The sequence below is a fragment of the Sminthopsis crassicaudata genome, chromosome 3 (genome assembly GCF_048593235.1).
Source record: "Sminthopsis crassicaudata isolate SCR6 chromosome 3, ASM4859323v1, whole genome shotgun sequence".
Taxonomy (NCBI): Eukaryota; Metazoa; Chordata; class Mammalia; order Dasyuromorphia; family Dasyuridae; genus Sminthopsis; species Sminthopsis crassicaudata.
The window spans coordinates 635,063,008-635,090,547 of record NC_133619.1 but is presented as its reverse complement, the minus strand read 5'-3'; the positions used below and the strand labels follow the sequence as shown (position 1 = coordinate 635,090,547).

At 50.7% G+C, this 27,540-nt stretch overlaps 1 protein-coding gene across 2 annotated transcripts in view; it reads right to left on the bottom strand.

Annotated features, from left to right (window-relative positions):
- The window catches only part of DVL1 (dishevelled segment polarity protein 1), a 41,962-nt gene extending 18,323 nt beyond the window's left edge, over window positions 1-23,639 (bottom strand). For both annotated transcript variants that reach the window (XM_074306599.1, XM_074306600.1), the window contains exon 1: window positions 22,900-23,639. In XM_074306599.1, coding sequence (XP_074162700.1) covers window positions 22,900-23,069 — 170 coding nt within the window. In that variant the 5' untranslated portion in view covers window positions 23,070-23,639. The remainder of the gene's footprint in view (window positions 1-22,899) is intronic.
- Window positions 23,640-27,540: the final 3,901 nt, after the last annotated feature.

Below are 27,540 nucleotides of genomic sequence, written 5' to 3'. Positions count from 1 at the left end.
TCTCTGTCTGACAACCACTGAGTCTCAGGGCAGAAAGGAATCTGGGGCCAAAACTGAAGAAATCTACTTGAAACAAGGCTACTTACAACAAGGTGTTAACTCAGTGTAACTGATAAGACAATTGCTCTCTAGTTCCCATATACTTAGTAGATGATGGAATGGTTCTCTAATTTACACATGCTCAGTATGCTCTAATGGTATAAGAGGGTATTTAAGAGCTGAGAGGACTGGGGACTCAGGCAGTCAGTCAGAATGAACAGAATGTGAAGGAGACAATAAAGACTCTAGACCAGCGGTCCTCACACTTTTTAAATAGGGGCCCAGTTCCCTGTCCCTCAGACCGTGGGAGGGCCGGACTATAGTAAAAACAAAAGCTCACACTCTGTCTCCACTCCTCAGTCCATTTGCCATTACCGGGCGGCCGCATCTGGCCCTCGGGCCGTAGTTTGAGAACCCCTGATTTAAAATCTATTTCTGACATCATCATGGTGACTCTCCTGCTGAGACCAAGGCCCGTCCGGAGGGCCCCCAGAGGTGGACATAACACATATATGAAAGGAATATTCCTCTACCATCTGCCAATGTACCCGCTGCTCTGGCCCTCTGGGGCCCATCAGAATGAAACTAATCCAACACAGAGGAGCCTAAGCCGCGCTGTGGCCACGACACACATCCCTAAGAGGAAACAGGTTCTCCATCACCTGGCAGAGTGAAGGGCCCAGGATCCAGGAGCTCTCATTTCTGGGCACAACCAATATGGCAAGTGGGTTTGCTTGATGACGAATAGTTAAAGGTCTCGATTTTCTTCCCCCTCTCACACAATGTGTGTTGTGGGGAGGAGAAAAAAATTGAGAATTGAAAATTTTTCATTAATAAAAACAAAAACAGAAAGACAGTTAGCAAGCTTCCCCCACCAGCCACTGTGCAGCCTTCCGGGGTCTCAGGTCCTTGGGTGAAGGGCTTTTTACCATCCTCTCTACCCTCTGGACACTCTCCAGTGGCGCATTTGGGAACCTGCCCAGAAGGTGACACCCAGCAGTGAGCACCCCATCCTGCAGAGATCACCAGAGAGACAGAGACAGAAAGAAATAGAGACAGAGAGAGACAAAGACAGAGACAGAGACAGAGACAGAGACAGACAGATAGAGACAGAGATAGAGAGAGACATCCCAGGGATCTCCTCTAGCAAGCCCCCAAACCTGGGACCTTGGTTTTTCTGCCCCCTTTCAGCTTTCCTTAATGCACAATCCTGCTCCATTCAGCTCTAGGAAGGCAGGATTTGCTTTACATTCTATGCTTTGCCTATCGCTTCCTTACCTCTTAATCTAGTCCAAGACTGTCTTCTTGAGCATACAAATGTCACTAAGCATCGATGCAGGCTAGTGCAGTCCCACCCCAGCTTTCCTTCGGACCACCCATAAGCTAGCTGGGCTTTGGTAAAGCTAACTTTTTGCACCCACTTATAAAACTTGACATAGGCAGCCTGGCACAAAATAAGTGCTTATAAATATCGATTGATGGATTCCATTTTATCTCATTCAATTTAGCCCAAAGTGACAATTTTGGGGGATTCTGATGCTTCGTGTTAAGTATCCCTCCCAGCCTTGGCTGAGGACTGAACAAGGCCTTTCTTGAGTCACTCATAAAAATAAGACCAGCAGATGTGGCCCGTTTTCCCTGGGGAGTCCTCCTTTGAAGGTAGCCTCAAACTACAAAGGACTGCTGGTTTGGGGGTCTGGTCATTCAACCAGGATTGAATCCACCCATCCAAGTTCAGCAAGACATAGCTCTCCGCCACGTCCTCAAGAATAGCATGAGATGGGGCAGCGGGTACAGCACCAGCCCTGGAGTCAGGAGGACCTGAGTTCAAATCTGGTCTCAGATACTTAACACTTCCTAACTGTGTGACCCTGGGAAAGTCGCTTAACCCCAATTGCCTCAGGGGAAAAAATAGCATGAGATGCTTTTCTCAAATCTGTGAAAATTCTATTCATCTGCTGCTCCTTCCTTTTATATCTATCCCCAGGTTCCCGGGTTCCCAGGATCCCTTTCTCTTCAAACTCCTTTCCTTCCTGAGATTTTGTTTCTCCTTCAAAGTCTGTTGCCCCCTTTCCAGGTGATATTTTGCTCTCCCTGCTGGGAGTATTCCCTGTACTGGGCAATACAGAGGTGTTGCTCCCCCTCAGCCACCTTTTCTTCTGGGGGGAGTGGCCTGAACCTTGAATTTGAACATGGCTGACATATGAATATTGTAGGAACAGAGCTTTCTCATCGAAGTCCAGGGTCAGAAATCAGGAGAGCTGCTCACCCAGGCACAGACGGACACTGACCCACAGTGACAGACAGCCCCACAGCAGCTTGGTCACCGGGCTCTGGCTGACCCTGGTCCGGCACCGGGACCCTGAAACTCCAGGTCACCCCTCCCCGAGGAGTCTCAATCAGCATGTGTGGAGGCTGATAGTACAACACTATGGGATTGTGGTGCGTAAAGGGGTGGAGGGGCCGTGGCTCCCCCCTCCCCCAGCTCCCAAAGAAGGGCAGTCACAGCTGGGCCTTCCTGCCCAGGCCCCGGGCCAGAGCCAGTACCCCCTCGGCCTGCCAGGCAGAAGGAGTGTGCCGAGACCATGTGACTGGGTAACTCAATCCCTGTCTTTCCTTCCAGACTATAGCTACCTCCCAGCCCAGAGCAAAGCCCCAATCTCAGAGTTGCTTGAAAAGGGGCTGGGGATTGACGAGCACCCACCACGTCCCAGGCTGCCTCCTGTTCCAAGGACAAGGCTGACCTCTGACCCTCCGGGAATTCCCCAGCCAGAAAAGGGGGCGAAGCAGACAAAGTGCCTCTCTCCCCTTTTCTTTCCCTCTCTTTGTGTCTGCCCTCTCCTCTCTGTCTCTGTCTTCCCCTTTCCTCTCTGTCTCTCACAGATCCCAGAGCACCCTGCTTCCATCACCAGGGAGCACTACTCGAGTGCTCACAGAGCCTCTCGCCTGCTTTCCACCAGATCTCCACAAGAACTCGGCCATGGCTCAGGCTATTATTATCCCTAAGATGAGCAAGGAGCAAACTGAGGCTACGGGAGCCTCACGGGCTCTCCCCCATCACCTTCTCCTCAGGAATCCCCGAGTCCAGACACAGCTGTGGAGCTGTTCCTGATCCTATCAGGCATCACAGGGACCTTCCCTTCCCCCCACCCCCCACAAAAAAGGGAAAGATTTAGCAGTTCTCATAAGAGCACAGACTGAAAGCTAGAAGGGATCCTGGAGGCCCACATACACCCATTGTATAGGGGAAGAAACTGAGAGGTAAAACCCAGAGATGGGAAGTGATTTATTCAGGTAGTAAGTGGCAAAGGTAGAATTCGAACCCAGTTCCTCTTGTCCCCACATCTGGGGCCCGTGTCTGTTTATTTTTCTACATAGCTGTTACTGTTTTCTGGTAGACTTTCCCTGTAGGCAGGGGCTGGTGGGTCTGGTAGAGCCTCCTAGAACTGGCCCAACGTGTGCCAAAAGAGGAGGACCGTGGGCAGCCAAGGGCTGCTTCCTTTCCCTTCCCAATAATACACGGAGCCACTAACGTGGGGGCACGTAAACCATGGCGAGGCTGGTGGGGCGCTTTCCAGATGCCATCCCACTCGAGGCAGGCATGAGGGAGCCACCGTCATGGCCACGAGGTCACAGATGGGGTCAGAAAGGAGGGAGAAAAAAAATTTTAAAAAATATTAAAAAAAAAAAAAAAGGAGGGAGAGGTGGTCAGCTTCGATTTCCTCAGGGAAGGCACCCGTTGGTCAAGGGACCATGGACTTAGGTCTCAGAAATAAGAGGGGTCCAACCTCCTCGGGTTTACTGATAGGGGAAACTGAGGCCCAGGGCAGATCAAGCTACCATGGACTCAGTTGGAGAGGCTTTAGAGATAATGGGAGTCTAACCTCCTTGGATTTACAGATAAGGAAACTGAGGCCCAGGGCAGGTCAAGCTACCATGGACTCAGTTGGAGAGGCTTTAGAGATAATGGGAGTCTAACCTCCTTGGATTTACAGATAAGGAAACTGAGGCCCAGGGAAAGCTCCCATTAAAAAAGGGATCATATATTTGGGTCTAAGAGATAATGGGGGGTCTAACCCCCTCAGCTTAGAGATAAGGCAACTGAAGTTAGAACATCTGCCTCCAATTCTAAAGTTTGCTTCTTTTGTATGATCTCGTTTGAAGATTTTTCCCAATACTCTTTGTTCCCCAGCATGCTGCCCTCTATCTCCCCCCCTTCCGATATCAAGAACCCTTATAACACTACCCGCAGGTCTGCCAGCAAAGCTCCTTCAGTTGAGCAGACGTCCCAGCCTGAGAGCCCCCTGAAACGGGCCCATGGTTCTCCACCCAGAAGCCGCTCTCTGGAACCCAGAGGTTTTTCTTTGGGGTTCCAGGGATTTGGTTTAACAAATAACTGAATTGCAATGCTAGTTTTTTGCAATTCCATGCAATTAAAAGCCCAGCTCTGAGAAAGGCCTATGGGCTTCACCCCAGTCTGTCCACAGGATCCAGGGCCCCCCAAAGGCCGTACCCCGGCCGGCCCCCTCCCCCCTCTACCACACCTCCCACAGCTTCTTATCTCACCCAGCCCGAGCACCAGGAGGGGGATGACCTAGCCCAGCTGCCTCATCTCCCCAGGAGGGTCACACCCTGGCTCAGCACCAGAGCATCCCTTCTCTGGGTTCTGTCCACTGACCCCTTGCCATCCCGAGCAACCCCTGCTTGCTGACCACCCCAAAGCCAGGCCTCTCTCTCCCCTCCCCCATCCTCCCTCCAGGAGCTGCTCTGGGCCCTGCTCCAAGCCCGTGGAAACAGCCGCTTTCGCTCTCCATCCCAGGAAGCCCAGGGGAGTCCAGAACAATTGGACTCAAGGGGGGGAAGGGGCAGGGAGGAGGAGGAAGCCAGGGGTATTTTTAGTGTTGGCAGGGGTAGTGGGGGGGACCTCAGGAGGGGGATGGGCCCAACTTGGCCGGGGTGCAGAATGTCCCATCAAACATCCCCCAGCCTGGGAAAGGGGAGGCTGCGGCCCCGAGAGCAAGGCCAAAGGCCAGAGGGTCAAAGCGGAGCTCAGACTTAATTTTCCATGGGTGTAACTTGGCCCCGTATCCTGGGATGGGAGACCTGGGTGGAGAGCTGGGCCCAGAAACCAAATCTCTTTTCCTACAAACACCAAAAAGAGGCTTTTTTCTCTGCACCCCAAAGCCTGGGGCCTTTTATTCAACTCAAGAAGCATGTATTAAGCACCTACTGTATACCAGATAGTGAGCTAGAAATAGAGGGGACACACAAAGGGCCCCCCCAAAAAACTCCCACAATCCCTTGCCCTCACATTTTGCCAGGATGGGGGTGGGGGCCCACAAGCAGGTAATTAAATGCTACACACACACAGGCTAAATACTCAGGAATTACAGAGGAGGGGAGTACTAGCAACTGGAGGGGCCAGGAGGGGCCCTTGCAGCAGCAATGGCGAGGAACTTTACGCGGCCCTGAGGTCAAGGTTTTCAGGCTGAAGATGGGGAATCCAGGCCCAGGGAGATAAGGGACTTAGTATTCAAGTCAGAGAGCCAGGGCTCAAACTTGAGCTGCCTGGGAATCCAAGATCTGGGCTCTCACCTCCCCTCCCCCCACTCCAACCCATTCCCTTCACCAGGGCCGTTGAACCTGTCTTTGCCCAGCATCCCCACGACGCCCCATGGACCCTCTCGCAGAATGTTTTTAAACATAAAACAGGAATCCAAAGGATGCCGGCAGACTGAAGTAGTTCTTTAAAAATTAAAGGGACAAACACATTAAATTAAAGCAACAGACTAGGGGTACACCGTATATACTATACACACATAAAATGTCTCCACACTGACAGGTTCTAAGAGGCCAGGGAGAGCAGAAGTGGATTCAAGGGGGCGGCGGGTACAAAGGTGTGTGTGTGTGGGGGGAGATGCCAGGTCCTTCCTGGGAAATAGGAAGTCACCGAGAAGTATATGAGGAGGAGGGGTATATAATCAGATTAAAACACTGAAAATGTCAAAGAAGGAACTGGAGGCAATGGGGAGCCCCTGAAGGTTCTAGAGCAGGGAAGGACCTTTGGGAAGGTCAAGGTGGTAGCTGGCTGTGTTCAGGCTGGATGGGAGCGGGGGAGGCAGAAGGTGCCATCAGAAGGCTCTGGTACTCTGCCTCAGATTTCCCGAGGGCAGGGACTGGCTTTCTGGAGAAAAGATCGGTTGTGTCAGGGAGTGGGTATGGCGGTCTCTGCCCACAAGCGTACTTTGAGGACTGTGTGCTGACGTGCGTGTAGGAGTCTGTGTGAGCGCCATTGTGCTCACGTACACGCCTCTCCCTACAGGCAGGACTGTGACCTCCCACTGGCACACACTGACAGATGCAATCCCAGGCACCTGGGCCTCGGGACAGGCACCCAGTGCGGAAATAGAATGCCTCCCCCAGCCCAGCAGCCGCCCCACTGCTTGTCCGGGGCTTGTCCCAGCAGTGCACTTAGCAGCTTATCCAGGGTGGGTGCACCTAGGAGCAGTATATCTTGGATCAGTACACCTAGACATAATACATCTAAGATCAATACACCTAGCAACAGTGTATCCAGGATTGGAACACCTAGGAGCAGTATTATCAAGGAGCAATACACCTAGATCCAATATATCTAAGATCAATACACCTAGCAACAGTGTATCCACCTAGGAGCATTATGCCCAAGAGTGGTACACTCAAGAACAAATACCCAAAAGCGGTAAACCTAGCAGCAGTATATCCAGAGGCACCATATCCAGGATTGCTCCAATCTGGTCTCCTCAGCGCTCTTGCTCCTCCCTGAGCCAAGGCCCTCCTGGGCCTCTCCTCACTTTTCTCAGTGTAGCTGAGCCTTGGGTCAGACGCCCAAGATGTCTCAGGACAATAATGGGGTGACTGCTTCCCTGACAAAGCACAAAGGGCCCAGCCCCCAGCCTTCCCTTCCTCAAGGGGAAGCATTGCACTGGATTGAGAAGCAGACAACCAAGGCTCAAATCTTGTCACTTTGTCACATCCTAGGGCTGGATCTGGAGTTGGGAAAAAGACCTGAGTTCAAATATAGACACTTACCAGCTGGGTGACCCTGGGTAATCCATTTAATCCCATTTATCTCAGTTTCCCTATGTGTCAAATGAGCCGGGGAAGGAAAGGGCACCACATCTCAAACTCAACACGCCCAAGATGAACCTCACCATCATCCCTCCCTCTCCCCAAACCCACCGTCAACTCCTCAGAGACATCGAGAGCATCACCTCCGTCACCCAGGCTGGCAATTTCAGCATCATTCCTGACCTCTTACTACCCCCAATCAGCTTCCAAGCCTTATCACCTGTACCTCTCCAGTGAAGGGCGTCCGGGTGGTACAGTGGTTAGAGCATCAAGCCAGGAATCAGAAAGACCTGACTCAGATCCTAGCTGTGAGACTCTGGGCAAATCATGTCACCCTATCTGCCTCAGTTTCCTCATCTGTAAAATGAGCCAGAAAAAGAAATGGCAAACCCCTCTAGTATCTCTGCCAAGAAAACCCCAAATGGGGCCAAGAAAAGTTGGATACAGCTGAAAATGGTCTCCTCCTCTCCACTTCCCCCAGCCCCGCCCAGTTCAAGCCCTCATCCCTCTGACCTGCGCTATTGCCAGTCCCTTTCCCCCAGAGAGGATGCTTTTCCTGACTGTGTCACCCTCCCACTCCCCAAACTCTGGAGGCTCCCATGGCCTCTGGGGTTGAGCACAAACTCTTGTTTGGGCCTTCACTGCCAACCATTCCAGGCTTTTGATACAAAAGGGTGTCTTGCTCTCCCTCACACATGACGCTGCATCACCCATCTCTGGACCTAGAATTCGGAAGCCTCAAACACTGGCAGGCTGTAGGTCGCTGGACAAGTCATTTCATCTCTGCTTAGTTCCATTTTCTCAACTGTACAATGGGGATGAATATAGCACCTGCTTCTCAGGGTTGTTGTGAGACTCAAATGAGATAGTAATCATCAAGTGTCTGGCACACAGTAGGTGCTATCACAAAGCTTATTTCCTTCCATTTCCCTAGTGCCTTTGCAAAAGGTATTTCTCTTATCTAGAATGCCCTGTTCCTTACCATTAGCTCTTAGAATCCCTAACTTTCTTTGAGGCTTCCTCATGGGCCACCTCTTCCATTGAGTCACTCAGCCAATATGCACTAAGCACCTACTATGTACCAAGAACTGTGTTGATTGCTAAGGATACAAAGAAAGGCAAAAGATTATGGCTGAGGGGCAGCTAGGTGATTCAGTGCATGAGAGTACTGGAGTCAGAAGGAGCTGAGAAATCTAGCTTTGGACACTGGACATTAGCTGTGTGATCCTAGAGATTCACTTGAAAAAGAGGAGGAGGGAGGGAGGGAGGGAGGGAGGAAGGAAGGAAGGAAGGAAGGAAGGAAGGAAAAAAAGTCATCCTGCCCTCCGGTAGCTTACCATCCAAAGGGGGAAATCCTGCATGCAAACATAATAAACAAGGTATTGATAGGAAATAACTGGAAATAAAGGCGCTAAGGGGGCTGGGAAAGGCTTCCTGTAGAAGGAAGGGTTTTAGCTGGGACCTGAAGGAAGCCATGGGGCAGGAGGTGGGAAGGGTGAGCCTCTGGTCAGCTTGAAGAATGAAATGGAGGGTCTCTTTTGAGGAGCGGCCGGGAGACTGTTGTCACTGGATCCAGGAATGGGGGATAGGAGGGAGTTGTGGGATCCTGGAACCTGGAAAATATGCTTTTCTATTTGATCCTAGAAGTGCTGGGGAGCCACTACAGTTTATTGAGCAGGGGAGGTGACACAGTCAGGCCCAGCTTTAAGAAGATCCCTTGTTGGCGGGAGGCTTTTCCTGTCCCCTAGCTGCCCTTATCTTCCCCCACCCCATTCTCTTTGTATGGACTCCTGGGGGTCCCTGGTGTTCCCCCTTGTGAGGACAGAAGAGTCTCCTTTTTGCAGTGCTCCCTAATACCCGGCACAGAGCTTAAGAGACGCTTACTGCTGGCCGGATCTAGAACTCTGTTCTTAGATCTGTTCCAATTCCAGGTACATCTGGTGCATCTCTTCCTCCTGGGATTGTCCTTCAGCCCCGAAGCTTTGGGGGGGGGAGGAATCCAGGCAGCAGAGCTCCTCCCCAGGGCCTGACTCTCTGGAAGTCCCTTCCTTCTCTGTTCAGGAAAGCCAACATTCAACAGGTTCCTCAACCCTGAACCACAACCTATTTCCCAACTCCCCTCCCCAGCTGCCACCCCCATGACAGCCCGCCCCTCAGTGCTCTGCTCCCAGCCAGGCCCGGTACTTAGACTGCCTAGAGGCAGGAGACTGGACAAGTTGACCCTAAAGATTCTTCCCACTTTGACAATCATATTGTCAACAGAAATGAATCAGGTGGACTGCTTGCCATTGGGGGGGAGGGGAACACAAGGTTTTGCAAAGGTTAATGCTGAAAAATTACCCATGCATGTTTTGAAAAGTCTTTAATAATTTTTTTAATTGCCCCACAAAAAAAAAAAAAAAAAAAAAAAAAAAAAAAAAAGAATCAGGAAGGGACGCGGTGGCGGCTAGTCCAACCCCTCCCTGACCTGGAACCCCCTCTAAGTCTGCTTGAAGCCCCCACTTCCGGGGTCATGGCTGCACCTGTTCGGCCCAATCTGCCTCTCGGTGCTCCCCCTCCCCATCCTGGTCCCAGGCAAAAGTCTGTCCCCCTCCCTTATGCATCCTTCGGACTGCAGCGAGAGGGAGGGCGGGAGTCCTGCCCAAGAACACAGCCAAGCACTCCCTCCCTCTGGCCCCCTTACCGGTCCCGCCCCTCCCAGACAGCAAAGCGGCCTGAGGGCGGAGCCGGTCCGGCCGGGGTGACCTTGGTCTGGTAACGGACCCTGGCAGCCTCCGAGTGCCCTCGGGGAGCACAGTGCCCAGGGACGCCGGGGGCCCAGAGGCACTCAGAAAGCACGGGGCTTCTTGGGGCCATTAGCCAGGATCCCCGGGGATCAGTTTCTGGGGCTGGACACCCAGGTGCGAGAAGGGCCTCTGGGCGGGGCGGGGACAGGGCGTGGCCAGAGTGGGCGTGGTCAAGGAAAGTCACCTTGAGCTCCAACAGTGGGCGTGGCCATCCGGCTCTGGAGAGAGCCCAGAAGGGCTAGGAAGGGGGCCGTAGGCCCCTCCCTCCCAGTCCCTTCTCAGCAAGAGGAGGAGGTCCCTTTAAAGCTGCAAGTCCGGGTCTCGAGGTAAGCATTCCTCCTGCCTCCCCTCCCCCACTGCCATGACTCAAAGCCTTCAAGACCCAACAGCTCCCAAGTGACTCAGGCAGCGGAGGAAGTGCTGTGGGGGTGGGGGAAGGATGGAGGACGAAACCGGGCCGGGGGAGGGAGGCCGCCTCAGAGGAACCCCTAAGAGGCTCCCTGGAGTCAGCAACATCAGGGTTCCTGACCCTGGAAAAATCACTCAGCCTCAACTTCCTCATCTGTAAAATGGGGAGAGGGTAGCACCTCCTCACCGGGCTGCCCGGAGAATTACATGAGATGGGAATAAATGCCAGCTGGCCAAAGAGGGTCCTGGGGTCCTTAACTGCCCCCCCCCATCTCCTAGAAAAACAAGAGGAAGTCACACAGCCTCCCCAAAGAAAAGAGGAAGCATCTCAGTCTTTTCCATTAGAACCTCAGTTTCTCCATCTGGGATATGGGGAGAAGTCCCATCAAGCTGCCTTGCCCCAAGCTAGAGAGAGCACAAGAACTCTTCCACTGAATAAACTATCTGCCCCAAGGCTTGGTGCCCTGGCCCTGGAACAAGGTGGCTCCCATCTGCGCAGCAGCAGAAGCCATCTTGGGGGGCAGGAAGGCCCCACCTCATCCCCCTGAACCCAGAAGTCAAGTCACCTCCAGACTGCGCAGCCCTCCCAGTTGTCTCTCATATCTTCTTTCTCTGTTTCTGTCTCTGTCTCTGTCTCTCCTTTCAAATTACCTTCCACCCCTTCCTCCAGAATCTAAGCTCCCACGGGGCAGGGAATTTCTGCCCTTTGCTCTGTGACTCCGGCCCTGTCCTAAGCTGCACAAAAGCCACCTCCTACAAGAAGCCCTTCCTGATTCCCCCCGGCCCTCGGTCTCCCTCTCACTCCTCAGCAGGGAGCGCTTCCTTTCCACATGGTGACCCGGGGACATAGCCCAGCACAGATGAGGGCCGAAGAAACGCCAGTCAGACTGGGTGAGGGTCCCGCAAGGAGTCCGGCCGGCCCAGCCCTTCCCCATCTGGCCCGTCCCCCAGCCTCCCGAGCTGGCTCACTGGCTGGATCCCCAAGGGCACTAACAGTCCAGCCCAGACCCCACTCGGGTGGTCCCCACCCTCCCAACCCCCCCAGAACAGGAGGAGCAGCCTTCAGGCCAACGCAGACATGGAAGATTGCTCCGCAGCCAGAGCACAAGCCTCCAGCTCCCAGGTTCCCATGGCAACCAAAGGCTGCTCAGCGGCACCCTGTGAGGTCCCTAGCCCAGTCTGGTCTGGCACGGGCTCCCCGTGCCTCCTCCCTTCCCCCCACAAAGAAGCGGGCTCCCCCTACCCTTTCAGGCCAGCCGCCCTTCCGACTCCATCTTCCTGCTGGGAAAGTCCCCAGAGCAGTGTGCTTCTACCGTTCCCTTTGAGCTCTGAGACACTGGGCCTCAGTTTAACTTATCTGCAAAATGGAACCCAAAGAGAGGCAGCCTAGACTGCTGAGCTTGGAGTCAAAAGTTCAAGTTCTACCTTTGACAGATATCCTCTGTGTGACCCTGGACAAGAACTTGAACTCTGTGTCCCAGAGAATTCTCTAAAAGGAGAAATTACAGAGAGCAGACATTGAGCTGCACCGGCACATGAAATGTTCCCAGAGAGAACATACCTTGTATCATTGGTAAATCCCAGGTCCATCAAAAAAGGGGGAAAAACGGACCCAGAATCCCCTGGTCCCCTCGAATGGACTGGCTGGGGTAGGGCGAGAGTCCCACCATTAATTCAGAGCAAGAAGAGGCCTTCAAGGCAATTTCCTAGAGCCTGTGACCTTCAAAGATTTTTTAAAAAATATATTGATAATTATATTTCAATATAACTGGTTTCCTTCACATTCCTATAGATTTTATTCCATGCATTTTAAAACATTCTGAGAGAGGATCCATTGGTTTTATTCTATGCATTTTAAAACATTATTCTGAGAAAGAATCCACAGGCTTTATTCTATGCATTTACAAACCTGATTCTGAGAAAGATTCATAGATTTTATTCTATGCATTTTAAAACCTTATTCTAAGAAAGGATCCATAGATTTTATTCCATGCATTTTAAAATATTCTGAGAAAAGATCCATAGATTTTTATTCTATGCATTTTAAAACCTTATTCTAAGAAAGGATCCATAGATTTTATTCCATGCATTTTAAAATATTCTGAGAAAAGATCCATAGATTTTTATTCTATGCATTTTAAAACCTTATTCCGAGAAAGGATCCACAGATTTTATTCTATGCATTTAAAAACATTGTTCTGAGAGAGGATCCATAGGCTTCCCCAAACAGCTAAAGGGGAGATCGGTTCTGAGATCCCAAGAGGGAAATAAGAATTACAGGTTCTATGAAAGTCAGAGCTGGAAGCAACTTCAGAGATTTACCCCAGCCACCTTTTCATTTTTACAAATAAGGAAACTGAGGAATAGAGATAAAGGGATTTGTCCATGACAATACAGGAATCTCTGCTTCCCTGTCCTGCTCTCCCTCTAACTCCCAGTAGGCCATTCTCTGGGGTCTGCTGAGTCAGGTCAGAGACACCGGGCTCCAGCCTAGGAAGGCTCAGTTAAGAGGAACAGCCTCAGAGAGGCCCAGGCCACAGAACCCCAAATCTCCAGGGCCCCAGGAAGGCAGACATGGTCCCAAGCTAAAAAAGACCGAGCCTCCTTGCAAGGTGATGACAGAGGGAAAACCCACCCATTGTCACAAACACGCCCGACTTCCCTTTATATAAGAATCTGCCTCTAGATACTAGGGCTGTCTGTAATTAATCTTTCTAATTATCAGGGAACATTAAACCTCAGCAGCCGGGTAGGCACACCCCCTCACCCCCAATTCTCCCATCCTGCTCCAGGCTCCCACAGTGAGATATGCCTGCCCCCCAATCATCCCCCCACCTGGGAAATTCTTGGCCAGATCTTGAGCCCCGCCTGATTTGGGGTGGAGGGGACCATCAAATTCAAAGCTCTGCCCAGCCCTTGGCCTCCACCCCCACAGATCCACCCCAACCAGGAATTTGCTCTCTTGTGTACTCAGGATCTGAACTCAGCTTGTTCCTGAGGGGCAGGACCCAGGGAGGAGCCCCCCACTCCCCAAAAAGCAGCCAGATATCAAAAGCTGTTGACCTTTTTCCCTCCCAGTGTTTTTGCCCCAGAACTTGGCAGAAATTAACTCCTTAATAAAAGGCTTATGGACTTGATTCCCTCAGAAGAATTCTTCTAAAGAAAGACTTCTACCAACTCATTCAAACTACGGCGTGGTTGACTGACTATGGTTCTTGTGGAGACCGACTTTTCAACACAGAGAGCATCGGCAGAGGGAACAAAGCATGAGGGTGGAAAGGACATGGACCAGAAAGCGAACAAGGGTGTTCAAAGGTGGGGAGGGATTTTTATTCCACAACTGAATGTGTGGGAAGGCTCAGTCCAGTACCCATTGTACAAGTCTTTCCTTCCCTTGAGTGCTAGTCCCTTCCTGGTGAGATTTCCTTCTATCTACCCTCTTTCTAGCCCATTTGTACATTATTTCCTCCATTCAAGTCTGAAGGCCACAACACCAGAGATCGCCTTTCTACAGCACCCAACCGCTTACCTTAGCGCCCAACCATGTACCATAGCACCCAACTATGTACCATAGCGCCCAACCACTTACCATAGAGCCCAACCATTTACCATGGCACCCAACCGCTTACCTTAGCGCCCAACCATGTACCATAGCGCCCAACCACTTACCATAGCATCCAACCATGTATCATAGCGCCCAACCATTTACCATGGCACCCAACTGCTTACCTTGGCGCCCAACCATTTACCATGGCACCCAACTGCTTACTGTGGTACTCAACTGCTTACTGTGGCACTCAACTGCATGTCAATCAACCCATAAACGTGTGTTAGCTATTTACCTCACGTTAGGCGCTGTGCTAAGTCCTAGAGATTCAAAAGGAGCCAAAGGTGGTCCCATCTTCAGGGAGCCTGTGATCTAACAAATGCCCATGGATACACTGAATACATGTGCAACTAGAAGGAGCCACAGAGTTTCCCTGAGGATCAGAAAGGCCGGGGTCTGGGTCAATTCTGCAAGCACTAGCTCTGGGTCAAACACACAAAAACAAAACAGCCCTTTCTTCAAGGGACTAAAATCCTGGGAGTGGGGGGTCCTGAGAGAAGAGGAATGGGGCTATAACATGTCCAAAAGTTCACAAAAGTAAACCCCAAATTTGGGGGATTTAAGGAGGGAGATAGCACTAACATTGGGGGTCAGGGAGCAGCACAGAAAAGGCTTCTCGGAAGAGGTAGCCCATGGACTACAAATAACTAGGGGAAGGATTCTGGCTGACTGACTAGGAAAAGAGTATTATTATTATTATTTTTTTTTTTTTGGCTGAGGTAATTGGGATTAAGTGACTTGCCCAGAGTCACACAGGACATGTTAAGTGCCTGAGACCAGATTTGAACTCGGGTCCTCCTGACTTCAAGGCCAATGCTCTATCCACTGCACCATCTAGCTGCCCCCAGGTCAAGATTGGCATAGAATATTTGGCCCCTTGCATCTTCTTCCCTTCTTTCAGCTCAGGAGAGCATAGTATGGTTGAATCACTCAAGAGTGTTAAAGAAGAGACTTGGTCTCAAGAAAGGCAACCAGGGTTTCTAAGCGGGGGAGCGGTAAAACCTGGGTATCCGGCAGAGTTACTTCATGGCAATTTATCTGGAAGAGACCCCCAGAAGGCCAGCGGCCCATAAGGTCAAACCAAGTCACGGCTATGACGTGATATAAAGGAAAGAATTCCAGGACTGGCTGAGAGCATTCAAAGAAACGGTGTCCCCGACTAGGAAGTTGTTTATTCTGCCTTGGCCAGCCTGCCACGGGAGTAAGATGATCGGCTCTCTACATTCAAGGGCCCTCAGAGGTCTCCAGAGGAGAGGGCCAGCAGACCCTTGAGATTAAGCCATGGGAGAGTTTGTAGAAGTGGAGAGTGCTTAGCCTGGAGAAGAGAGGACTCAGGTAGGTCTTGACGACTACAGGGCGCCATAGGGCACAGAGTATCAGGCCAGTTTAACTCTGGCCTCAGATACTTCCCAGCTGTGTGATTCTGGGCAAATCACTTTACCCTGTTTGCTTCAGTTTCCCCATCTATAAAATGAGCTGGAGAAGGAAATGGCACACTATTAGCCATGTGACCCTGAGCAATTAATACATTTCACCTGTTTGCCTTAGTTTCTCCATCTGTAAAATAAATTGGAGAAGCAAATAGCAAACCACTAGCCCTGTAATCTTGAGCAATTAATTCACTTCACCCTGTTTGCCTCAGTTTCCCCATCTGTAAAATGAGCTGGAGAAGGAAATGGAACACCATGAGTTATGTGACCTGGACAAACCACTTAACTCTGCCTCAGTTTCCCCATCTGGAGAAGGAAATGCACACCACTCCAGTATCTCTTCCAAGAAAACCCCAAATGGAATATAAAGAGTCAGACAAGATTGAACGGAGAGAGATTAGACCTGCCTTGCTTGGCCCCAAACAGAGAAGAATAACCACTGTATGGAAATCGGAAACTTCAGGTAAGAAAAGCCCTCTGTAGGTAGCCCAGATTAGCAGTACCTGGTCTACGAGCACATTCGCCAGCTGCCTGTTGGGGATTTTGGGGGGCCTGTGGGTTGTTTTTACTTCCACATCCTAGGGCCCCTCCTCAGTTCTGCCATTCCTACCTAGCCTCAGTCACTGAATGGGTGTTGCCTCAGTCACACGGAGACCTGCTAAAGACCTTAGCTTCAAAAGGCCCAGGTCTCCCTCTGCATCCAGAGCCTTCTCCAGTCTGATCTATGTCTGGCCACTGGACCCACGTGGCTCTGGAGGGGAAAGTGAGGCAGGTGCTCTTGCCCAGCCCTCCCTCCCTCAAATCAAATTCATTAGCATGTCTCTCCCTGGCCAAGAACTAAGAGTAGAATGCCCTCCCCTCCTCCCTCAGGAGGGCAGAGGATGGATTAGCCAACTTCTCTCTTTAGTTCTGGCCGGGAGGGACTTGCTCATACTGAGCCAGCCACACTCCTGGCCCCATCCCACCTCTCTCCGTACAAGCACAGGCAGGAGGCAGAGGTCAAGGGTCAACACTGGACCAACCTAACCCTTTCCTGACTCCCCACAAGGCACGCACCCTGACCGTGGTCTCATCAGCCCCCGCCTGTGGCCAGAACCCTGTCCCTACCCTCCCCACAGGTTCCATTGGCTTCATCCCCAGGGCCAAGGACCTTTAGGCTAGGTACTAGGAAAAAGGAGGGATGGGGGATGGGGATGGTGGTGACTAAGTCAAAGCTGAATAATAATAATAAGTCTGATTGTGATGGTTAGCTTTTGCAATGTTCTGGTGCAAGGCAAAGAGCCCTCAATTAGAAGAAGGCAGAATGGACTAATGTACAGAAGATCTGGCTTCAGGCCCTGCACCTGATACATTCCTGGATGCATGAGACTAAACATGTCACTTTATCAATCTTACCCTCAGTTTCTTCCTCTGTAAAACAGGAACGGCAATGATAATAGCACCTACTTCCCAGGCTTGTTGAGAAAATCCAATTAGATAGGAATAGTTTACCTTTATTTTTGTCCTTCAGTCATTTAAATTCTGTTTGCAGGTTTTCTTGACAGAAATTCTGGAAGGGTTTGACATTTCCTTCCCCAGATGGGGAAACTGAGGTAAACAGGATTAAGTGGCTGGTTTAGGTCACATAGCTAGTGGTATATCATTTCTTTTTCCAGCTCATTTTACAGATGGGGAAACTGAGGTAAACTGGGTTAAATAACTGGTCTAGATCACACAACTAGTGGTATACCATTTTTTTTACCAGCTCATTTTACAGATGGTGAAACTGGGGTAAACAGGGTTAAGTGGCTGGTCTAGGTCACACAACTAGTGGTGTGCCATTTCTTTCTCCAGCTCATTTTACAGATGAGGAAACTGAGGTAAACAGAATTAAGTGGTTTGCCCAGAGCTAGTGGTGTGGCATTTTCTTCTCCATTTGGGGAAACTGAGTTAAACAGGGGTAAGTGGCTTGCCTAGAGTCACAGAACCAGTGGTGTGCCATTTCCTTCTTCAGTGCATTTTGCAGATGGGGAAACTGAGGCAAACAGGTGAACTGAAGTAATTGTTCAGGGTCACACTTGAATTCGGGTCTTCCTGACTCCAGACCAGGGCCTCTATTCGATAGTCCACTTAGCTGCCCAGTCACATTTATGCATATGGCCCTTTTTGCCCAATGGTTTCCCCCATGCAGGGAGCTCCCTTGAGGCAATGCCTTCCACTAAAGCCAACCGGCACCTGCTCTGCAATCCAGCCTCGGGTCCCATGATCATAGCTCCGGCTATCTAGAGGGCAGGGGAGGACAAAGGATTTGAGGGACTCTGCCGTCAGCCCTCCCCACTGAGGGGCAAGCAGACAGGACACAGACATGGCAGCAGACAGACAGCTGAGAGCTGACTGTGCACTGGATTATCTGACCCTGATCCCCACAGATTCCAGGCGGGCCCTCACCACAGCACGTCCCTCCACGCTACACTCATACCATACAGGCCGCAGGTTAACCCGGTCTCTAACCCAAACCTTCTCCCTCCTCCTTCCCGGCCTCACCTACCCAATACTAAAGCTCAGGAACTCGACTGGAATCCCAGAAGGAACCACAGTATAATAAGAAAGAACACTTTATCCCGAGCAGAGGACCCAGGTTCAATTCCTGCTCTGTAACCAAAAGCAGCATGACCCTAGCCTCAGTTTCCCTATTTTTAATTTCTCATGAGTCCAAAAGCTTTTTTTTTTGCATTCAGAAACTGGTAAAAACCTATGTATTCTTTCACAGAATATATTAGATACATAAATAAAATTCACAGGATTACTAAAGAAACCAACTGGACTAAAATAATTATCTAAATAGTTTTGTTTGTTTTTTAAAGTTCATGATATAAGGCTGAGAACCCCGTGGAAGAGATGATCTCTAAGGTGTAATTTCTAGCTCTAAAATCCCATGACAGGGGTAATTTTATTCAAAGAATTCCCCAAGCATTTATTAAGCACTTGCTGTATGCCAGGCATGGAGATTGACAAGAAAAGATGAGGCCCTTTGACCCCGATCAAACCACTTCATGGCTTTGTGCCTCAGTTTCCTTATCTGTAGCATGAAGAGCTTGGATTCCATGGCTTTCCTTTTTGGCTCTATCAAAATTGGCTCCTTATGTTTTGTATAACTTCCTATGTGGTTTCTTTAATTGTGGGTGGGGATAAGGGAAAGGACCAGAACTCAAAAAATTTAAAAACAAATATAATTTTTTTTTTTGTTTTAAATGTAACTGGGAGAAAATATTAAATACAAAATCAGCTCCTGCCCTCAAGAAGCTTCTAATTAAATTAGAGGTAGAGCACCTAACAGGCATCATAATGCACAGAACACAAGCTCTAGAATCAGGAAGATCTGAGTTCAAATTTGCTCTCAGACACTTATTAGCTGTATGACCCTGGATGAGTCACATTACCCTTCCTGCCTCGGTTTCCTCATTTGTAAAAAGAGCTGGAGAAGGAGACTACTTCAGTACCTTTGGCAACAAAACCCCAAATGGGGTCACTAGGAGTTGGATATAATTAAACAACAAATTCTGAGAAGAGAGAACTAGAAGCAGGGAAGGGGAAGGAGCGGGGAGGAATCAAGAAAGTCTTCCCACAGGAGGAAGCACTTGAGCTGAGCCTTTGTCTAACTATTCCAAAAGGCAGGGGTGAGAAGGGGATGTTCCGACACAGTACAGAGATGGGGGATGAGATACTGATTCCAAAGCAGTTAGTATGTTAGTCTGGATGAAATAAAGTGCAATAGGGGAAATATATGGATCGAGTATAGAGAGCTTTAGCTGTCAAGCTGAAAATTATATATTTGATACTAAACAGTAGGGAGCCACTGATGACTTTTGAGCAAGGGAGTAACATAGTCAGATTTAAGACATTTGGCAGCTGTGCAAGAGGTGGAAGCTGACAGCTGGATGCCCTCAAGGTTCCACCAGAACTTTCACAAGGCCCAGAGAAACTGAGGGAGGCCTTTAGGTGGATCTCCGGGGGCCAGCTAATGCAAGGACAGGATAAGTGGGTTTTGTTTGATCTGAGTTGTCTGAAGAAATCTCCAAATCGATGAGATCAGAGATCCCCTGGAGTTTTGGAGTATTCGAGGCTGGATTGGAAACTCAAGCAAGGACACTAATTAGCTTGTCAGAACAGGGAGGGGTCCGACAGGAGGTAAGACGGAGGGCTAGGGAAGGGCAGGGATGGATTGCCTGGGGGATCTCAGTTGGGGCAGATCCAAAGGGAGGGTCTGGGCCTCTGACATTGGATCTGCAGAGTCTCCCACCAGGAAGACAGTTCTAATGGAAACAGGTGAAGGGAGGGGCTGCAGCAGGTGGCAAGGAGTCTCCAGCTTCCCTGGATCTACAGGTATGAGGGCCCCCTAGCTCTGAATCAAAGCCCCTGCTCAAAGAACTCTCCTTCCTAAGCCCCAGGATTAATTTGCAGGCTGAGCTACGGAAGGGACTGGGGGAGCGGGAGTGGGGATGGGGGGAGTCAGCAGAAGCGTTTGAGCCAAATCTAGTTGAGATCCCAGATTCAGAGCTGGAAGAGACCTCCAGGATCATCTAAATTCAATCCTGGCATTTTACAGATAGGGAAATTAAGCCAGGAAACGAAGCCAGAACTGAAATCTGAGTTCTCTAAATCCAGCACTTTTCCCATTATCCAGAGGTGGGGAAGAGGGAAAGGAGGGGAGGTAGATGGGGGCCAAGATGAGAAAGGAACTTCTGGCTGGTTCCAAGCAGAAAGGGAAAGCCTGAAGGTTGGGGGAGGGGATGACAGGGCCTAATCAGGCCCTGGAGAAGGAAATCCTTCTGTAGCAATCACCCTTTCTCCCCAGGCTCCAGGCAAACCAAGGGCTTCCCAGAACCGGAGTTTTCTTACAATAAGCAAGCGAGCAGAACAGACACCGGAGAGCTCCCCCTCTCCGTTCTGGGATAAGTGTCCAGGTACCCCAGCTCCGGCCCAGTCTTCCCAAAAAAGGCATGGAACCTGGATCACCAAAAAATGAGGGGATCTACCACTCACTCACCTCTGTAAGATACCTGTGGAGTTGTACATGATGCATTTAATATCGCATGAATTTAATATTGTAAAGATCCTAATGTATACAGGACTTCGTGCCAGAAACATTTCTCTATCCAGACTGAAGGATTAAAAAATAAAATTTTAAAAAAAGGAAGTGGATGTACCTAACCGAAGGCTTTGCTAAGACCCCACTGGCCTTGCCCCCCTTTCTTTGGAAACCCCAATCTTGAGTCTTGGGGCTCCAGGCCAGAGTACATGATCCCAACCCCACAAAGGAGCTTCCAAAAGCAACTTCCAAATCCAGGCTGTAATTTGCACAGAGATTGGGGTGGGGGAAGGGGGAAGCTCGGTGCCCCTCCCCCAATGGCAGTAGCCATGGCCTCTCAACCAATGAAACCTCTAAGGAGGGGGCCTCAGCGCTGTCCAGCGTGAGAAACCTAGTCTCAGAGCTAAGCATATAGACTGATCCTGGCTCTCTACCCCTCGCCCCACAGAAAGGGGCCTTGCCAGGTGAGGGAAATCCCCAAGACCAATGGAAAGTGGCTCTCCACCCTATGATAACTAAGAGTTCACTGCTCTGGGGATTACAGACATAAAGCTAAAAAAAAATGGACCATGTCCAGCCTCTCCACTGTACAGATAAGGAAACTGAGGACCAGAAAAGGAAAGGGATTTGCCTAAAGTCCCACAACTCAGAAGAGGAAGAAGTTCTCTGGAAGGGCCCTTCCAGTCCTGCCATTCTATGACCTATGATTCTGCTGGATAAATCAAAGAATCCCATTCCACTCCTGGGATTCAGCCAGAGGCCCTGTGCCTCCAAAGTCAGTGTGCCCGTGCTGTCAAATGCACAGTCCCGATGACCCAACTAACATGTAATTGGGAAATAATCAACAAAATAAAAACCCAGAAGAGAACCCAGATAATGTTAACATGAAGCTTTCTAAATCGGTATGTTCCCCCACAGAGATCATTATGCACAGCTTAGCAACTCCCAGTTTGATACCACCGGATTAGCACCTGCCTCCCCTTCCCCAGAGCTGCCCCCCTATATCCTGACTCCCCAGTTCTGCCCAGAGAAAGCTGCTCAGGTTAAAGCTTCAGCTCCCCAGACCCTGGGCCGGGAGCAGGCCGCCCAATCGCTCGAGACTGGAGGCAGCAGGCAACCATGTGAACCAGGAAATGATTTTCAATGTCAAACTCTCAGAAAGGGACTGGTAAACAAGGGCAGAGTCAGTGGCCCTACCAGGCTTAATCGATAGGAGGGAGGCCAATGGTCAAGCCCCAGAATACGGGCCAGGGCCAGAGCCGGAGCAGAGGAAATTCGGCTGAGGGCCCTACTTGGGCCTGGACAGCAAAGAATCAGCCCCCCTAAAAGGAGCCCCACCACTGGCCCTAGATGGCAGAGGTTCCAGACCCTCCTAAGAAAACAGACTTCCCCTTGGTGCCAATGAGGTTGGGATAAGTAACAGGTACCCAGCAGACCCTGGGGGTCCAGAGAATGGATTCCTAAAGCCTATAGACAGGTGCTATGGTGGGCAGCCACCATGCTTGGAGACAGGGTCTGTCCCCTTTCCTCCAAAAGGATTCTGGGAGAGGGGCAGTCCCAGTTTCAGCCTAGCCCCCCACCCCCATCTCTACTCCCCACCAATCCCCTAGATGCTGGGAGAGGACTGTCAGAAATGGAGGGAGTTGGGCCTTGTCTCTTAGGCTTGGGGAAAGGTGGAAGCTACTCCTCTGGTATCAGAGAGGTGGGAGCAGGGGAGGGATGGCCTAGATAGGAGTGTGTCGTTGTGTCCACATTGGTGCAATTTCCCCCCCCACCAAAAAAAATACTAATGTGGCTCCCTCTCCCCTCTCCAGCTCCCAGGGACTTGTGGCCAGGGCAGCCATGTTAGCTTCAGCGGCCTAGCCTGGCCTTCCCAGGACGGAGCCCTGCATGCCCAGCCCAGCCAGGAGTCTGAGAGGGCAAAAAACACTCCCTCCTCCCCCCAACAGGGCCCATCTTTCCCTAACCTCCCTCGGCCAGTGCTGACGCTCAAATGGATCGGGGAGGACAACAGGTCCAGCCTTTCCCCCCACAGAAATGCTTCTGTGCCCTCCCCACAATGAGGTGGCTTACTTCACCCCAGTTAAATCTGCAGAGCTCCCAACACTCCTGTTAGCGGCACAAGCTGGAGGCACAGGAGAGGGGCTAAGACCCCAGGAGGAGGCTCCACCCCTCTGTCAGGGAACAGGTGCCCCGGGGAGGGGGGGAGAGGGAGGAGGGGTTTGGGCCCTCCAGAACACCCCCTCCCAGGGACCCGAACAGGACCAGTGCCAGAAGCAGGGCCGGAGCCAGGGCCAGAATCAAGGGCAGAAGCAGGGCCAGAACGGGGACCAGAACAAGGGCCAGGGCAGGGGCGGACAGGTACAGGGTCGGAGAGAGGGAGAAGGCCAGAGCCAAGGCCAAGGCCAGCCGGCCCCGGGAGCCGCGCGCGCCAAGGCCGCCGCCACTGACCCGAAGTCCTGGTCCATGGACTTGAAGAAGAACTTGTAGCAGTGAGCCGGCCGGTTGCTGAGCACGCTCTTGAAGTCAGCCAGCGTGACCCGCTCGGGGGCCACGGGCAGCTTGACCAGGTAGGGCGTCTCCTCCTCGTCCATGTGGTAGATGATCTTGGTCTCCGCCATGGGGGGCGGACCGGGGAAGCCCGGGGCAGGGGGCGCCGGGGGCGAAGGAGCTGCTGGCGCTGCTTCAGCGCGGAGCCCGAAGTGCGGGGCCCCGGGTGGACCGCGGCCGCGGCCGCGGGAGCGGGGGCCGGGCGCCGGGGGCTCGGGCTTTCGGGGCCGGTGGGGCCCAGGCCCCGGTCCAGGCCTCGAAGACGGAGGCGGCTCCTGATGGCGCTGAGAGGCCGGGCCGGACGCAGGGGGAGGCCGAGGCCGAGGTCCAAGCGGAGGCGGCGCGCCGGCTGCTGCCCCCCGCGCTGCCCCCGCGGCCGCCCATCCGCGCCCCGGCCCGGGCGCGCCGGGGGAGGCCGCCTCGGACGCCGGCCCGGAGAGGGGGGCTTCGGGGCCGCCGGCCGGGGTGGCTGGAGGCGGACCGGGGACTGGCCAAGCTCTAGAGAGCCGCTGCGGCGAGAGCCCGAGCCGGAGCCGGAGCCGGAGCCGGAGCCCGAGCGGGCCACAGACAGGCGAGCGCCGAGCCCGGATCGGGGGCTCCCCGCGCCCTGCAATTAGCGGCGTGAGTAATGCGGCCGCCCCGCCCGGCCAGGCCCGGCCCCCTGCCCCCGGGTCCCCCTCCCTGCCTGCCTCCGCGCGGGGCCCCTCCCTCCGTGACGCCCCCTCTCCGCCCCGAGCCTCAGCTCCGAGCCCAGACCCAGCGCCCGGTGCCCCGCCCGCACCCGCACCAGCACCGCCTCCCGCCCCCCGCCCCCTCGCGACGTCTCTGCGCGTGGCTCTGCCTCGTCCCCCCTCCCCAACCGAGGACTGAGTTAAAGGGACCGCAGCTACAGCTGCTGGTATCCCTAGGGGAAGGGAATGGGGAGAGGCAGTCAAGAGACGTCCCACCTTGTCGTCCCCCCCCCCAACACCCGCGATTAGTGCCGGGGCGAGGCGGGGCGGGGGGAACTTCACGGTCCCGAGACTCCTTAAAGTGCCCGTGGCTCCCCCTCGCAGAAGGCTGTCGGGGGCTAGGATTTCGGTGGACTGCTCGGGGCCTGGGAGGGCAGCCGGCCAGGGTGAGGACCCGGCGGGCTCCCTCGGTCTTCCTGGTGACTGTCTCCCGCCCTCAGCCCCCGGCTGTCTCTAAGCCTCTGTATGTGGGTGGCTGGGCTTACTGTCTCTCCCTATCTCAGTTCTGTCTCTCTAGGTGTCTCTGTATATGGCGTCTCTGAATCTCTCTCTGTCTCTGTGTAACCGGCTCTAGACTCTGTATCTCTCACTGTCTCTGTTTCTATTCCTTTCTGTGTCTCCATGTGTACCACCTGTCTGTATCTCCGTGTGTCTGGCTGGAGTGTGTTTCCTCCATAAGTCTTCCTTGGCTGCTTTCCAAAGCCTGAAAGTCCACCTTTAGAGTCGTTATTCAGGTTCTTATTGTTCAAGTCTTTTTTTTTCCTGATTCTTGGGGACTTTGGGGGGAGCGGTTTCATAGCAAAAATATCGGAGTACTTTGCCACTTCCTTCTCCTGTTTATTTTTTACAGATGAGGAAACTGAGGCAAACTGGGTAAAGTGACTTGTCCAGGATCACATTTGAGGCCACATTTGAACACAGAGAAATGAGTCTTCCTTACTTTCAGCTAGAGTTTCTAGCCATTTAGCTATCTTGCTTGCCCCCCTCAGGCTCTGAGCTTCTCCTCAACAGGCCCTGGGAGCCAACGGAACTCCCTTATCAGTTGCTGACACCCAAGCAAGAAAGGTGACCTCTGAGGTCCAAATACTGAATATGCAGTCCCCCAAATTCTGGGGACCGATAATATTGTTCCAGATTGGTAACTGAGACAATGTGTCTGTCCTCTGTCCTCTGGGTTCAGTTCTGAGCTGCTCTCTCTCCTCAGCTCCCCAAAGTTTGAGCAGGAAGGTTTGCCCTTTTGACTGCTATTTGTGCTCATTCACAGGGTCGGTTTCTTTTTGTTCGGTTTGGTTTGACCCACGCCTCAATAGTCACAGTAAACAGAGACCTGAGTTGAAATGGGACACATTAGTTAAGTATCTGTGAGTTTAAGAGACTTAAGCTCTGCCTTCCTCATCAGGCAGTTTCCTCAACTGAAAGTGAGAATAATAATAACACTCCCTTCCTGGATCGTGGTGAAGAGCAAATGGGACATTGTCACACTGTAATAGCTGGAATAATAATATGTAATATTGTAATAAATAGAAATAGTATTTGTAACAGTGCTCGGAATATAGTAAGTGTTTAACACTAGATTGCTCACTCCGTCCCATCTCAGAAACTCCCTCCAGGGATGCAGATGGGCAAATCTGACAACTGGTTTGAACTCCAAGTGGTCCCCAGTGTCAGGAATGTACCTTTTTCCCCATCTCCCTCTGCCTCCCTTCAAATAACAACTGGGAGACAACTTGTGTTAGAGGCCTTTCCTCATCCCTTATGGGTACTTTCTTCCCCTTTAAAAAAAAGTAATTTAAATAATGCCTCCCTTCAAATAACAACTCAGAGACAACCTTGTATTAGAGGCCTTTCCTCATCCCTTATTGGTACTTTCTTCCCCTTTAAAAAAAAAAAAAAAAAGGTAATTTAAATAAATGATTTTTAAAAATTAGGGAAATGATTAAACAAGTTGTGGTATATGATTGTGATGGGAAAAGAAGCTGTGATAGGGGAGAAACCTGGGAAGATTTATATGAACTCATGCAAAGTGAAATGAGCAGAACCAGAGAACACTGTATATAGTAACGGCAACATTGTAACAATAATCGGCTACAAAGACTCAGCGGCTCTGCTCAAGATTACCCTGGTAAATCTAAAGGTCTCACGATGAAAAAATATTATCCATCTCCTGAGAAAGAATGGCTAGAATCTCAGTACAGATTAAAGCTGATTCTTTTTTCACTTTTAAATTTCTTCTTCCATTTTTTTGGCACCATGGCTAATGTGGAAATATGTTTTGCAAAACTTCATATGTCTAATGATATCCTATTTCTTGCCGTCTCAGTGGGTGGGGGGTGGGAGAGAATTTAGTACTGAAAATAAAAATTTTTGAAAAGAAAAAATAGCTACATATGATATATATACAAATGTATGTGTATAAATATATCTACATGTATATATACACATATGTGTATATTTATAGAGCAATTTAAGGTTTTACAAATATTATTTTGTTTTATCTTCACAACTGTAGGCAGGAAGAAGGTGCTATTATTATTATCCCCATTTTAAAGATGAGAAGGCTGAGGCAGATAGAGGTAAAGTGAATAGCCCAGGGCCATAAGGCTAGTAAATAGTTTCTGAATCCAGGTCCAGCCCTCTAACAGCAGTAACTACAACTGTTATTATTAGCATTTGGCTGGGCAAGTTACTTCTTGGGGTCTTTAAGGCTGTGAATCAAAGAGAAGGCACTGACCCGGGTCGGCAGAGGATGTTTCCCCATCTGGACATTTCCTATCCCAAAGAAATCATGGTCTTGTCCCCAGCTTTACCTTTTTTTTTTTTTCTGAAATGCTTTACAGGTTTTTATAAAGCACTTTATATTATCTTATTTCATCCTCACAACAACCCTGTGAAGGAGGGAAAGGCTATGATTTTACCCATTTTACAGATGAGGAAACTGAGGCTGAGCAGATAAATTATTTACCCGTGGTTACATAGCTGGAAAAGATTTCATCTAAGCTCTTTCTGACCTTTTCTTGCACTCTGTCCCAAGGTCTCTGGCACCAAGTAGTCCTCTAACCTTACTTAGCAAAGTTGAGGGGAAATGATATATTGGCGATTGTAGGTGACAGAAAAAACCAAAGATATAAATTTTTAAAATTTAATGAAATGACATTTTACAACCTTATTGATTTTTTTTTTGCATTTACTTATGTGCACACACATTGTTTATCTCAGTAGAATGTGAACTCTAGAACTTGTGAGCAGGAACTCTGCCACTTTTTGTGAAGGCTTAGTAAATGTTTGTTGAATTGGCTCAGAGAGTTGCTTGGGTCATATAGAGGTTAAGTGATTTGCCTGTGGTCCCACAGCCAGTATCAGAGACGGGAATTCCACCCGTCTTCCTGCCTCTCAGGCAGGTCTCTGATCTTCTTGTAAATGATGGAGATTCGGTTTCATATAAAATCATTTTCAAAAATGGTTTCTCCATTCCATGTTTGTTTTATGAATGGTTATTAAGTGTAGCATTAAAACTCTATCTCTTTCCCTGTCTCTGTATGTGTCTCTCTCTCTCTATCTCTCTTTCTCTTTGTCTCTGTCTCTGTGTGTCTCTCTGTCTCTCTGTCTCTCTGTCTCTCTCTCTCTCTCTCTCTCTCTCTCTCTCTCTCTCTCTCTCTCTCTCACACACACACACACACACACACACACACACACATACACACACACTCAAGCCTATATGGTATTTTCTTACATACTACTCACCCATTCACAAAATATTTTGTCATTGTTCAGTCATGTCTGATTCTTTGTGACCCCATTAGGAGTTTTCTTG